The sequence below is a fragment of the Sminthopsis crassicaudata genome, chromosome 6 (genome assembly GCF_048593235.1).
Source record: "Sminthopsis crassicaudata isolate SCR6 chromosome 6, ASM4859323v1, whole genome shotgun sequence".
Taxonomy (NCBI): Eukaryota; Metazoa; Chordata; class Mammalia; order Dasyuromorphia; family Dasyuridae; genus Sminthopsis; species Sminthopsis crassicaudata.
The window spans coordinates 152197565-152213023 of NC_133622.1; the positions used below are offsets into that span (position 1 = coordinate 152197565).

A 15459-nucleotide genomic window follows, 5' to 3' on the forward strand; every position below is an offset into this window, starting at 1 on the left:
GTTTAGATATTTTGATGTTGGATGACCTCAGAGATATTGACAATTCACATTTTGTGACATTGAACAGAGCAGAATTTCCTGCCTTATTATGCATTTTATTTTTTGGTGGTTCTATTATTTCATTACTATGGATATATATATATTATATATATTATGTATATATAATATATATATACATTATACATATCCCTATAATATGTGTAAAGAAGGCATTATCCTCTTCATTTTATAGATTCGTAGTAAAGCCAAGATAGTGAAGCAGATGTATAAAATGCAAGAGTTAAAAAGTAATTCTGACATATCACTGTTCTTCCCCTTTTAAGGACAAGATTATGAGAAAGAAACAAGTTTGAAAGAGCTATTTAAAAGTACTTAGGATGGCTAGATCCCACAGTGTGACTGCCTGGATTCAAGCAGCCCACTGGCTTCCTATGGGCAAAATCACAGGTTCAGAGGAAACCCCTCCATCTGCCAGATAGAAGGGGTCAGAATGAGAATCCACTAATTGGTTCTAACAGGTGGGTGATATGCTGCTGAGGAAGCAGAGCAGATGAGGGTGTAGGCTTCTGATGTGATTTGCAGTATAGTCTCAAGCTTCTTGAAGAGAGCTGAATGCATCTCTTCCATCAATAGGGAAGTGTGGAAATGTAGAATGAGGCATATGGTGCTGGAATTGATCAATGTTGTTTTGTTTATTTGTATTTTTTCATGAGAGAATTTTCTTGGCAAGGTGAGGCGGGACTGAGAAATGACATGTAAAAAACCTTAACAAACCACTACCTTTATAAAGTATTTACAAAAGAAACCTTTAATAAACACGAAGGCCAGTTGGCATTCACAGTTTCAAATCTGGCTGCTCTTGGTGTTTATAAGTTTTCATGAATCTATTTGCCAATTATTTGGGGGAAAGAAGGGATTTTAATGTGCTTTAGGAAACTTGTCACTTTAATAACTGAAAACTGTATAATTAACATAAAGACATTATTTACTCCAAAAGTATTCTCTTTTGCAACATTGTGGTATGGAAAAGAGAGATGGCAGAACATTCAGATCAAAGAGCTTGGAAGTGGGAGGATCCAAGTTTTTATCTTGGTTATTTAAGCTCTTTGGATCTCAAGTCCTCATCTGTAAAATGAAAGAGGTTGGATTAGTCCATTTCTAAGCTTACAGTTCAAATTCTATCATCCTATGATTTATGATTAAATAAAAGCCAAGTTTTTTCTCCTTTTGATAAAAACCCACTCATACATGTGCTGTTATATATAACATACGGATCTTTATTAGGAAGTAAAGTGCTCAGAGTTAGAAAATGATTAAAATTCTTGACTGCTGTAGAAAACCTCAAATAATGAATTTCTTACTAAGACCAATAAAGAGTAGGAGTTAGAAAGAAAAGGAGATGGAAGCAAGATTACATTCTTCAAAGACCAAGGAAAAGGATGGCAATTGCAGTGTAGAAAAAATGACAGCTATTTCAAATTTTTACATTTAAAATACAAATAACATAATATAAAAGTATTATAAAAGTTTACTATTGGCCATGATTACTTTTTGGCACATGGCCAACATACATACATGGATATTCCATGAAATTTATTGCACTTCAAGATGAAGTTTGTTCATAAGTAACATATTATTCTACACACACATACACATACACTCACCATAGTGATACAAATGCATTGATTTCTTATTTACTAAATAGGTTTTTTTGTGGTGATATAGCATATAAAAAAAGTATAACATTAGAAGGAAAATATGTGCAAAAGTCAGGTAAAAGAAGTATTTTGAAGAAATTTTCTCTAGAAACTAATCTGAGGGACCATATTTGCTTATGTTTTCAATTAATGGATGACCAACATGGTAATTCACATAAACAATTTCCATACTCCAAAAATTCTAAATTTCTTTCAACTCTTGATGTTATGATCAAGCCCTGAAATATTTTGCTCTCCTCTTGCTGTTTAGTGATTTTCAGTCATGTCTGACTTTCTGACTCCACAAAATCTTTTTGACAAAGATACTTGGAGTGGTTCGCCACTTCCTTCTCCTTGAAGAAATGGAGACAAACAGGGTAAAGTGCCTTGCTCAGGGTTATAGATAATAAGTCATAGGTACTAAGTGACTGAGATCAGATTTGAATTCAGAGATAAGTCTTTCTAAAACTTCAGGCCTGGCACCTGTCAGAATTTTTTTCTTCAAATATACCATCTCTTCTTCAAAACATAAAGTTCTAAAATTTAGAAACAACAAATTCAGAATAATCCAATCTTTCAGCGATGATATAACTTTCAATATCAAAACTTCCTTTCCAAAAAACTGGTATGTTCTGGCTATATGCTATCCTAATATTAACATTTTAATAAAGTAATTCTTACAAAATTTGAATCTCATAGTAGATTTAGTAAATTAGTCCTGATTTCCTCATATGGTTATATCTTGTTTTGAAACATGTAAAGATCTTTTTCTTTTTCTCACCCAAGTGTACTGAAAATTTTAGTTTGATTTAATTTAGGGAACAACCAGTACTCCACATCCTTTCTAATCTTATTTCATAACTTTGTGGTACAGAAGAGACCACTGTGGGATCTTTATCTGTCCCCATGAATTCAAATCAATGTTCATGTAACTGCTAGACTATGGTTTTAGTTCTATTCATAGATTAATAAACAACACATTAAATGGACGGTGAATATAAATGCTAAATGTGTTAATCAAGCAAAGAAATTCCAAGCAGGACTATTCATCCTTTGGTTTAAGAGTCCCTTTCTCTCTTATCTTTCACATACATTTCATATTGGTCACTGTTGAGACGAAGGCTTTAAAAAAAAAAAAAAGTTAAAAGTAAACCTGAGAACTAAGCTTGATGTGACACAAAATATTCAGATAAATCTGAACTGAAATTAATACTGCTATGTTCCCTCAACCATTCTGCAAAGATGACACAATATTGTTTTTTGGGGGATATGGAAACAATTCTATTTTTTTCTCAAAGCATTATTGCTGCTGGCATAAAAGGCTAATTTATCATCAACTGAAGCGATATAGTAAGATTCACAACAGCAACCTAATAATGCTTTCAATATTCTACAAAAAGATCTGGCCGTTTCTATAGTCAACAAAGAGAAAAAGAAAAAAATATATCTTCCTTTATCTATGAGAAAAATTTTATACAATAAATTAAAGTGCAGTGGGAAAGAAAAAAGACAAATGGTCAAAGGAACCACCAACATCAGACTGTGGCCATGAAATATAAATAGTATATTCATAACTTCAATTTAGCATTTGCTGGTTTCTCTTTAGAAAGGCATAGACTATCCGTGGATACTGGCACCTCCATTTCCTCCTCCACCTTCTACTCCTTCTGTAGACTGAGAGGATGAAGGGCGGGAACTTCTTGGACGTGGCTGACCATTTGGTCCCACAGGAGTTCCTAACCGCTGACTGACTTGAGAAGCTGCATCATCCGATTCCCAGCGTTCCAATTCTTCCCGCACTAGGCGCTCCATCTGCTCCCTGTGGATTTCATTATCACGACCAAGCCTTTCATCCTAAGGGTGAGGAAGAAACAAAGGTGATGATAGGGGATACAGAACCTAGAAGTTATAGGAAGGATGAGTGCTTTCTGAAACATGGAAAAATGTGAATGAGGCTTAGGGAAGCTGGGTGGGATTAAGATTAAGAACAGTCTTATGGCACATCTATAAAATGAAGGTATTCCTTTAAGATCTCTTCTAGCTCTAAATTTATGATTTCATGAATTTATTTGTAGACATTTAATTTATAATATAATTTATTGTTAGGATCACAAAGTGAGAACTCAGGTTGTCTAAACAATTCTCCCTTTCTTTTGATTTCCTTGTAGGATCAAATCAATTGTCTCTATTCATTCCAGTGACTTAGCACCTTGTAAAAATCCTAATATCTCCCCCTTTCTTTTGATTTAGAACATAGGGTGGTCATGGCCTTGAAACATAAATCCATCAATATGGGAGGTATTACACATAATTATATAAATTACATAAAGACATAGTAACATAACACATGCTAGAAGTATGTAACAAATAACATGATCAAATAATCATAAATTGAGAATTTATACATGTCCATAAGTCCATTGTCCATTAGTCTCATCTTGTGTTAGGAAATTCAATGATTCCTGCTGGTTTTAAAGTTCTTTAACAGTCTTCTTATTAGCCATGCTCTTTCAGTGTCAGATGTTTCTTAGATCTTCTCCTTTGTTTTGAGGTCTTTCTCTTTTTCTGTCTCTCTCTGATGGACAAGGCAAATATGACTCGTTTGACACCCATCTGATTCCTTCTCCATCTGAAGAAATACAAGCAAACCCTCTCCCCCAAACAGTTAACCTATCTGCTCCCTTCCATTCACCACTTTCTGGGTCTCTCCACATCACCTGGTGATTATCTAAGGACAGTGGAGCTGCTCGCACTGGACACTGCCCTTCTGGTGGGTTATAAAACCTGTCTGCCGGAGCCAGTGCATATTTGTCAAAAATTAGAAAATTAATGGTATAGAGAACTAAATTTAGAAGTTCTCTAGGGTTACCTGTGGCCTCAGAATTCCAAAGGTGTAAACTCCCTTTAAAGACCCGAACCAAAGGTGTGAATTCTGAGCTAGAGAATTGTTTAGACAACCTGAGTTCTCACTTTGTGATCTTAACAATTTATAAACATTTAATTATGTTTAAAAGATACTATGAAAGACAAATGAAATAAATGATTAAAAATAAATCACATAAATTCTCATTTCTTATATGAAAAAAATTGGATCCATTATTAGAAGTTTTAGTCAATGAATACAGTAATGTTTTATGTGTTATTACACCATTGAACAGATAGAAAATAGGTGACATTTCTATAAAAGAGAAAGAAGTTTTCATAGTTAATTTTCAAACCAAATTTCTTCATATACAAAGATGATTCTACTCATTAATGAGGTGCATTGAGTCAGCAAGTTTGCCACTCTAATAACACGATGGATTTGTGCTAGTCCATTCATAGACTCATACTGTTCTTTCTTTTACCAACAGCACACTATTAGCAAGATAATAACTAGATGTAGGAATGTAAATTATAGCTCTAGAACAGACCTAAGTGAAATAAATGATCCACTAGGACTAAAGTACAGACCTGTACTCTGGGATGGATGCCATAGTGTGACAATTATGATTCCCTGCTTCTCTCTGTGAGCCTATGAAAAATCCACTTTTGGCTTTGTTCTTACATTACCCTGGTGCTATTGGAATTAATACCTGGCCTCCATACTAGGTAGGACCAGTACTAATATTACAGCTATTGAAGAAATGTGATAATGTCACAATTTTTATGCTACTTTAGTTACATCACAGAACCTCTTACCTCTGCTACTCCATCTAGAAGTCTTCCTAATACTTCTCGTCTTTTCAGTTTGGCCCTTTCCATGATTTCCAGTTTCACAATGACAGCATCGATTTTGGAGACCATATCTGCCAATGGAGTGTTCCATCCGGTCTACTCGTCTAACAAGTCTGCAGGAAACCAATGATTATAAGAAGGTGCAGCCATTATCTTCCAACATTTTCTCTAAATTTAGCCTAGTCAATCTAGGGGTGAAGGAGAGGAATGGAAAGGGCAAGAAATATAATAATTGAAAGAAATATTTTATCAGACTTCTCAAATGGTAGTGATGGGAGGCAGTATTTACAGCTGGTAAATAATAAATTTACAAAATAAAATAATAAATATAAATAAAATAAAAAGTAATAAATAATAAATAATCCAAGAATGGATTATCCCATTAAGATTCTCATTAATAAAAACTAAGGCAAACAAAATAAGTTTACACTTGAAATTCTTCATAAGAAACTCCACTAGAGCTGCTACCCCTCCTTCGAGAGCTATGTCCACTGTCCTCATCATCATCCTCTTCAGAATCATCCAGGTTTCGTGGGAAGCTTCGAATGCTCATAGGTCGGGGCAAAGAACTATGATCCAAATCCAGATCCTCCTGCAGAATGGACAAAAATACTGGTAAGTATAAGGAAGCTCGTGGCTTTCTTCAACAATGAGATGATTCAAGGCCAGTTCCAATGATCTTGTGAGGAAAAGAACCATCTGCACCTAGAGAGAGGACTCTGGGAACCGAATGTGGATCACAACATAGCATTTTCACTCTTTTTGAGGTTGTTTATTTGCATTTTGTTTTTTTTTTCCTTTTTGATCTGATTTTTCTTGTGCAGCAAGATAATTGTATGAATATATATGTATATATATATGTATTAGATTCAACATATTTTAGCATATTTAACATATATTGGATTACTTGCCATTTAGGAGAGGGGGTGGGGGAAAAGGAAGGAAAATTTGGAACACAAGGTTTTGCAAGGGTCAATGTTGAAAAATTATTAATGCATATGTTTTGAAAATAAAAGCTTTAATAAAAAAAAAAGAATAAGGAGGCTGAAAAAAGCTAACAAATCAATAAGCATTTATTTAATGCCAATGATAAGCCAGGCACTATATTTAGGCCAAAGATACAAAGTTAAGGCAACAGTCCCAAAATCCTCAAGGAGTCAAATCTAATCTAATTTATTTACTGCCATTGGTAAACCAGGCAATATACTTAGGACAAAGATACAAAAGAAGGGAACAATCCCTGAATCCCCAAGGAGTCACAATCTAATAATGGTGACATGGTCAGACATTCATTGCACTTTAGGAAAATCACTTTGATAATTGAATGGAATATGGACTGGGGTGATGAAACTAATGGCAGCAATTAAAATAAAATAGCCCCCCAAAATAATATCTAATAGCCTAGGGGTGAAGTGATAGGGTCCTGCATCATGGATACTTCAGTGTCAAGAAAGAAAGGCTGTATATGAGAGACATTTGAAAAGGAAAACCAACAGAACTTGGCAAGAGATTGGAGTCAAGAAGTTAGAAAGAGCAAGAATTTGAAGATATCTAGATTGCCCCAGATCAAGTGAGGGGTAATGGCTATTTATGACAATTTCTACTACTGACCTTGCTTGTTTATGGAAACTTTTCTTTTAAATGAAAAAGGCTTCCCAAATAACCAATTTAAATAAACTTCTCAACTCATGGGTACTAAGAGAACATATTTCATCCAATAAGCACTTATTAAATACCCGCTGTATCCCAGGCACATATGATACAAAGGAGACTAGTCTCAGAGATAGAAGAACTTGTCTGATATCTATCACCTACTGGCTATATGTGTGACTCTTGGTATGTCAATTAAGACTATAATTATGGAGCAAGTGCAGTTCTACATTTGAAAACTTTCTTGATGTAGCGTTCCCTATGCTGGTGAAATTGTCTGTTTCTGTGCCTGAATTCTCTCCTTCCATCTTTTTCAATGTTCCTAGTGTGTTAGTTTTTAATATATAAAGACAAAAAAAAAGCTCTCAAAAATTTACATGTTATCAAGGGAGAAAACAAAATTCTATGATTTCGCCAGTAAAGATAAGCTTATTCACCAATACAAATAACCTCTGGATTCATCACTCAATATAAATCTTCTTGTGTGAACATTTCTAAATTTAGCCAGACAAAAGGATATTGAGACAATCAGCGAGTCTATATTTGAAGGCTTTTGAATCTGATAAGATTGGGCTATGCTGCACAGCTTGTGAGAACCTGGGGTCACTTAAACACCACAACGAATTTCATTGTAAGCTTAAGTAATATATATTAATGGTAATCATAATTTAAAAAATAGAATTAGAAAGATTAATCAACAGGGCATATACAAAGAAAAACACATATTCTATAGTCAAATGCACAGAACTTTTAGATTCTCTGCAACAATGCTACCAGAATGAAATGCTCTAGGAAGTTATCCAGTGTCTCAAACTAGACATACCCTCTCTTTTTCTAAGTCATCTCTCATCTGCTGGTGTTCATGTTCAGTCAATTCTTGGTCACCATCCTGATCGTATTTTGTGAATATTGCCTCAATCTCTGCATCTGTGTGGCCCTTCCTAAAAAGAGAAAGCAGAGGTATATTTATTGAGATCAGTGGTCTAGAAAAAGGAAGACACAAAGGAGATGAAGTGAATTACTTAAATAAAGCCAGACATTTTCATAGTAATCACTATAGTAAGATACTGTCCCTGACTCGTTACATGTGCATTTAGACATCACCAGGAACACCATAAAACAAAAATTCACTTCTGGCATTTACTGGAGCTTAGGTCTCAGGATTCTTACCCTTTGAGATCTTGGCGAAGTTCATCAAAGTTTAGCTTGCCACCGCTTTGCTGCAGACTCTCTGAGATGTCATCCACAGTGTTTTTCCTAAGTTTCAGTTTGATCATAGCTTTATGACAGCCCTAAAAAAGTAAGACATAATTGATTTTATCCTGATTTGTCATTTTATTCACTTTCACTACCATGATTCCATAGAGTAAGAGGGCAAAGCAGATAATGGAATGTTACTACCCTGTAACATAACCCTGCAGTAAAGGGTTAAATTCAGAACAGCCTGGGAAGATTTGCACTAATTGATGGGTAATGAAGGGAGCAGGACCAAGAGAACAAAGTAAACAACAGAGTTGTGAAAGTAGTGCAACTTTGAAAGATTTAAGAACTTTAAATAATGTAATGACCAAGTATTCTAGAGGCCGGAGAATGAAATATGCTTCTCACAGAGGAGTGATGAACTCAAAGGGCAAATAAGATATTTTCAGATGTGGTCAAGGCAATGAGAATATTTTACTTGACTACATCTTTTTTACACAGGTTTTGTTTTTCTTTTTCTTCAATGGGATTTGGGGGAAGGAGAACAAAAAAAAGTAAGAGAACAGAATAGGAAAAACAGGGGGATTTTAAAAATGCATGGAAGAGAACAAAAAAAGTCAGAAGGAAACACACACAGGACATCTGAAATTTTTATGTTGATATGTAACCTATATTTAATTACTTATAGTCTAGGAGAGTTGATAGGTGAGGATGAAGGGAGAAAAATTTGGAACACAAGGTTTTGCATGGGTGAATGTTGAAAACTATCTTTGTATATATATTTGTTGAGGCAATTGAGGTTAACTGACTTGCCCAGGGTCACACAGCTAGGATGTGTTAAGTGTCTGAGGCCAGATTTGAACTCAGGTCCTCCTGATGTTTTATTGCCCCACCTAGCTGCCCTACCTTGCATGTATTTTGAAAAATAAAAGGCTATTATTTTTTTTAATTATGTGGAATTTATTATATATTTAATAAGCAAAAGTAAGCTTTATATAATATTCATAGTTTAATATAACATTTTATTTTTTTCTATATTGTAGTAAAAATCACTACTTTTTTGTTATTTCAGAATAAGAAACAAGAAAAAAACAATGATATGGGGAATTCAGAGAAACACAGGAAAAATTATATCAACTGATTCAGGTCAAAATAAACAGAAAAGGGAGCACAAAATATCTTAACTATAATAACAATTCAAGTAAAATGAGCTCTCAAAAAAAGCTGAACTCTGAAGAGTAATGATTAATTTGAGAACAAGCAAGGCACATGGATAGGGACTGTAGCTGGGGAATGTGGTATCTCCTATCAGATGCTATTACTGTACTTGGATTGTTTGTAACAGGAACATGTGTATACGTGTGCCTATGTGTGTTTACAAGGAAGTGATTATGGTATAAAAAACAAAGGCACGTATAAAAACTTAAAAAAAAAATTCCCAATCAGTAGTTCCACAGGCAGTCATTCCCACAAGGTAATATTTAAACTATAGAAAAAGTATTACATAATTTTTATTTCGAAGAATCTCCACTGATCAAACAGTTTAAATAAAAAATTTTAGAAAAAAATTTATAAATGTCTTTTGATTTAGGAATCCAGTCAAAAAGGAAGCATTAAAAAAATTACTACCTTTCTGATGAGATCTGACAGTTCCATTTCAGTCTTCTGCTGAGCCATATCAGATTTAACTTCAGAGTATGTGTCATTGATGATGGCCAAAAACATATTCTATTTTAAAGAAAACAAAGGAAGATATAGCTTAAAGATCATTTTCAAGTAATAATCAGGAAACCCATATGGGCCTTTTTTGTCTTTTTTTTTTTTTTTGCTGTAATCTCGCAAGTATCTGAGAATAGTTTCTGATAGTTTTAGTATCAAATGTTGTAAAGTATTTTCAACTAATCAGTCAGGCAACAAGCATTTAGAAGCACCTACTAAGTACTAGGTGCTAGGGCTAAAGATATTCAAAGTGGGACACTTATACCCCAACCAGTTTTCTATCTACAATAATATGGCTCTCTTTTAAATAAAGCTTAACAACAACACTTTCTGAACAAATGCTGTAAAGCAGATATATAGAATTATCTGTTTTTCCAGACTGTTTTTACAGTCCCTTCAAGTAACATAGAACTTAAAATTTTTTTCTTAAATATTTTTAAGTCTGAATTTTTAATAACTAATAAGGATAAGGAAATACTTTAGCATCTTTAGCATCAAGATTGATTCAGAGAATTAAAGCTGAATTTGATTGAAAACAGCAGGAACACAATAAAGCCTTTGCTAATGATTGGGACGTCCAGTGTTCTTTATGTTGGATATATGGTTTTTTTTTAAACTGTTTTTTAAAAACTGATTTTCACTAAAATATAAGGAAATTAATTACAGCAATTAATATTAGTAACTAATCATTCAGATTAATAATTACAATGAGAGCTATCATGTTCAAGTAGTTTCCTCACAATTTTATGAGATATAAGTATTATATCTATATGTAAGGAAACAGAAGCTGAAAGAAATAAAGTGATTTGCTCATAGCCATCTAGTTTGAAAGTTCAGAGCAAGAAGCCCTGGATTTAAATCTCACTTCTGTTATATACTGGCTGTATGGCTGTTTAACTTCTTAGGGTCCTAGGCAATTAAGATTATAAGTTATAGAGATGGTTTTATGAGTTTTTCATTAATTCTAGCAGTTTCTTGGCTTCTTTTTCATAATCTGTCATGACTATCATGTCCATGCCAGATATGTGGAAAAAGTGGGGTGGCATTCTTTCTTTTAGAAAAAAAATTGATTTTTCCTTTGCAAAATAAATTGATTTCCAAATAATTTGGCTTGACAGACTGCTCTCCTTAGTAAACTATCAAAATGTTTTCTATATATCATTAGTGTTTTCTAAACCTATGCCTACATTGCTATACTAACCAAGGCTTTATCGATCTACTGTGAGGACTTACAGACTTATAGCTTTATTTATTATTTTAAAAATAGTTTCTTTAGGATATTCAGAAGTGTATGTTTCTAAATTTTTGACTGGAATTTTCTAAAATTTTGAGGGGAGTTTGAATGTTACCAGTATAACTCAGTAAAGTTCTTTAGATTTATCTTCCTCCTAATCCAATTACAGAAAATTCCAAGACAATTGTATGTATATTGTCCCAAAATTATATAGGAATCCTTTTAACTATTTTATTTTTAAATGTTTAACAAATCTAATTTCTTATTCTAGTGAATATATCACCTAATTTAAAAGAAGAAAAAAAGGCCCTGAGCAATTTTCTTCATAGTGGTTCCATTATTTGCTTGGCTGAGTAAGTGTCATATTTTGAGATTTTAAAAATACCTATTTTTATTTATTTTAAAAAAAACACTCTTTGTGGATGGTCAGAATTGTCTGGTATGTCTCTTAATTAATTCTAGAATGGTGTGTTTGTGTGGATGCGGTGGGAAAATGAATCAACAGTAGTAGATCTGTAACATACAGCAGCCAAAATAATTTCTTTGGGGGGGAGTTTCCTACACCAATGATATATCCATGATAGATACATAAATCCTTCTCCCTATATCTACCTATCCTATGGTTTAAAAAACCCCCAAAAACCTAAGTTACAAAGGGTTAACTTGCTCCAGTCATACTATAAAATAATTGGCATATCTGGAACTCTTGATTCTTAATCCAATGCAACATCCAGAGGTAAGTCTTGTCCTTTAAATAACTCCTGTTAAAGTGTCAACTACTGATTAAAGGCTTTAAGTAGAGTCCTTTATGGACATTTTATTTTATTTTATTTTATTTTTTTAAATCTTCCCCCCCCCCCCCCGCTGGAGTTAAGTGACTTGCCCAGGGTCACACAGCTAGGAAGTGTTAAGTGTCTGAGACCAGATTTGAACTCGGGTCCTCCTGAATTCAAGGCTGGCGCTCTATCCACTGTGCCACCTAGCTGCCCCCTTTACAGACATTTTAAAAGAAGAATCTTGAAGACTGGAAAAAGTTATAGAGCAAAGAATACCTGAAGTAACTATAAATAGGGAGGAATTCCCTCACCCATTCCCTCCTCCCAACCTTCATTCCATTCACATGACTGTAAAAAATCCAAGATAAGAAAGAGACTCTAAGATGTCTACACTTGGACTTCTGTCTGTTGAAGATGGAGGAGTAACTTGAGGATGGCCCTTCCCCTCATTTCAGTGGAGTAAATACACAATATGTGCTTCGGAAAGAGCATCCTACATGTTGTCTCCCTAAGGATCTTTTTATTAAAAACAAGGAAATACTTCTATTTCTGGTCATATATATACATGTAAAAAAATAGAATTTAGGACCATAACTTGAGGGTTCTTTAAGTCTTTTGTCACCAATCTAATAAAACAAATACAAAACTGGATTAAAAAAAGAAGGTTAGAATCTTTAAGATACTGTCTATTAAATAATGACAGACTTTACAAATGATGATTTTAGAATGATATGTTATAACATATGCATATTATCTGTTGATCTCTAAAATTTTAACTTTGTAGATGGGAAAACCTAAAAGAATTCAAGTACCTGGTCTAAGATTAATTGACAAGTTAACAACAGCACCTGTTCCCTTGAGTCTGAGACAAAAACCAACCATCTGGACCCCTTTTCCCTTTCCCAGGAATAGCCATTCTCGTTTAGCAATTTATTCTAGGTAGGCCTATCATACCTCTTAAGGATTTGTTCTATTCTTATTACTAATTAAAACTAAGTTTTTTTTGACAGTAAAATAAATCCCCGTGATAATGGTTCCAGAAGAGTTGAGAAAATGAACTTTCCATTTATCTTTTTCAGAAACAGAGAACTATGTATGGGAATGGAATATTGCTTATTTGTCAGAAAAGATGAGTAAAAAGCATTTCAACAAAAGTTATCAATACATTAATCTTGTTTTCTATGGCAAACTCTGGAGAATGATCAAATGTTACATATAAAATGATGGATGGTTTATTGGTTACAATTAATCATTGACTCTGAAGAAGTAAAAGTTCCCAAAGAGCAAACAGTCACAGAGGGTAGAGGTATGAAGTTATCTGAACATACTGAAGACCAGTCCTCAACAATTTCATCTCTTTATCCATTTCAATAATAGTACAGTATCTCTGGAATTTTCCTCAGAATTGTTGCTGTTAAAAGGCTACATTTACACTAGTCATATCTCAAAAGTAAAGCGCAAAGTAAAAGAAAAAGCAGGGATAAGAAAACAAATAAACACAAACTACTTCATCAAAAACATAAATGTACATACATACCAAAAGAATGAAGAATGTAAAGAACACAAAGGTAGTGAAATAAATGGGTCCCAAAACTCGATTAGCTTCCTCAAGTTGTGTGAAGTTGAAATCTCCCAAAATGATACGGAATTGAGTGAAGCTACAAAAACAAAACAAATGTCTAGCAGTTGACTTAATATTTCTTAATTATGATTTCACTTATCAGCAATATCAACAACTGACAAACAGCAAAAACAACACATCTTTTGTCTGCTTTGAAAATTATTAGGCACTTTTAAAGGAACCTTACTATTTTATAACAGCAGATTTTTGGAAATAAATTTTTGTAACAAATATGCCACTATATAGTTGGATAATTAAGGAGGAAACTTCACAGATTAACTAACCATAAAGGAGATTGCAAAGTGACATGTACTAAGAATTCAATGGATACCTCTGATAAAGAAATTCTAATAATCACAAAAATCAGGGTAGATTCCATTAGAAAATCTGTTTGAAAACAAACTAAAAATTTTTTATTAAAGGATACCAACACAATGCTAAGTTCCCAAACATCTAAGTGATGAGCTTGAAGATTTACTTCAGTGTTGGCAGTGTGGATCTTAATGAAATCTAACAAGTACTTCCTCTTATCAGTCAGCAATATTAATAGATAACTATTATGGACAAGAAACTTCCTTATTCTTTTCCCATTTCCTAATTATTTGATATGGCTTACTTTTTTCCAGAGCTTGCTCTTTTTGGGGGGCGAGGGGGGAAACTTAGGTGGAACATTCCAAGACTCAAAATACCATCTGAATGCTCTTTTGAAAAATAGCGGTCACAGATAGTTTTATTCACAGAATGATTTGAAAATAAAAAGTAAAGCCACAACTTTCAATGAAAATAAGGAACAGGATTAGCAATCCTATAAAGGATAGCATTTACATTTTGGTGCTAAAAAGTCCTGAGGGTCAAGACTATTTTAGTAGAGAGAGTTTATGGAATTAAAAGCTAATGTTCATTGAGCAATTAATGGAATGAATTAAATATAAATATAAAAAGACTTAGTAATCCTCTTAAAAAAAGATTACTGAAATAAGTGCCAACATGTTAGAGATAATCATCATCTTTCTAATGCTATACTAATACTTCTGTAAAAATCAATTACATCATTACTTAAATTTTTTTAAAAATTTTGGTCACCAAGGAACAATTCTTTCACACAGTCCCCAGGACATAAAGATCATGGTGCACAAAGCCTTTCTGAAAATTGCAGATGTACTTACATACACTCCTGGAACGTGCTAAAGTCATCAACCTGGGTGCCAAAGACAAGGTAGGCTAACTGAGCATATGCAAGAAAAATAATCAAAAACATAATTGCAAAGCCAACAAGATCCTTGGCACAGCGAGACATGGTGGTGGACAGCTGACTCATGGTTCTGTTGAAGTTGATGAATTTAAAAAGCTGTAAAAGAAATATGAATTGGATTTAAGAATTCTATGAATCATCAACTTCCTATGAGTATAACCAAGCTTCATTAAATTTCACTTCAAGTGAAAAAGTATTCCTTCCCAGGGGCAGCTAGGTGGAGCAGTGGATAGAGTATCTGCCCTCAATTCAGGAGGACCTGAGTTCAAATCAGATCTCAGACACTTCCTAGCTGTGTGACCCTGGGCAAGTCACTTAACCCCAGCCTCAGGAAAAAAAGAAAAAGAAAAAGAAAAAGTATTCCTTCCCCTCACAAAGATTAGAAAAGATAAGAATATAAAAAACCTGCTCCTCTTTTCACCATTTGAAATAGTACCTTCAAGCTGGATCACCAAAAAATATTACCCATCTCTTTCACATCCAAGAGTTTAAAGGAGCTAATGCCCTCATATTTGAAACTTCCTATGGAATAATCTTGACCAAGTAACTGAGAGCAAACTCAACTGGCTCACTTCTCCCTTGACTATATACTC

General features: G+C 33.8%; 1 protein-coding gene across 1 annotated transcript in view; it reads right to left on the bottom strand.

Annotated features, from left to right (window-relative positions):
• Nucleotides 1-3174: 3174 nt before the first annotated feature.
• Nucleotides 3175-15459, bottom strand: part of PKD2 (polycystin 2, transient receptor potential cation channel) — a 72379-nt gene continuing 60094 nt past the window's right edge. The window contains 9 exon segments of the mRNA XM_074275406.1: nucleotides 3175-3551; nucleotides 5379-5486; nucleotides 5488-5527; nucleotides 5843-6006; nucleotides 7888-8005; nucleotides 8235-8356; nucleotides 9894-9992; nucleotides 13531-13651; nucleotides 14781-14962. Of these exon segments, the coding sequence (XP_074131507.1) occupies nucleotides 3315-3551; nucleotides 5379-5486; nucleotides 5488-5527; nucleotides 5843-6006; nucleotides 7888-8005; nucleotides 8235-8356; nucleotides 9894-9992; nucleotides 13531-13651; nucleotides 14781-14962 (1191 nt within the window). The 3' untranslated portion in view covers nucleotides 3175-3314.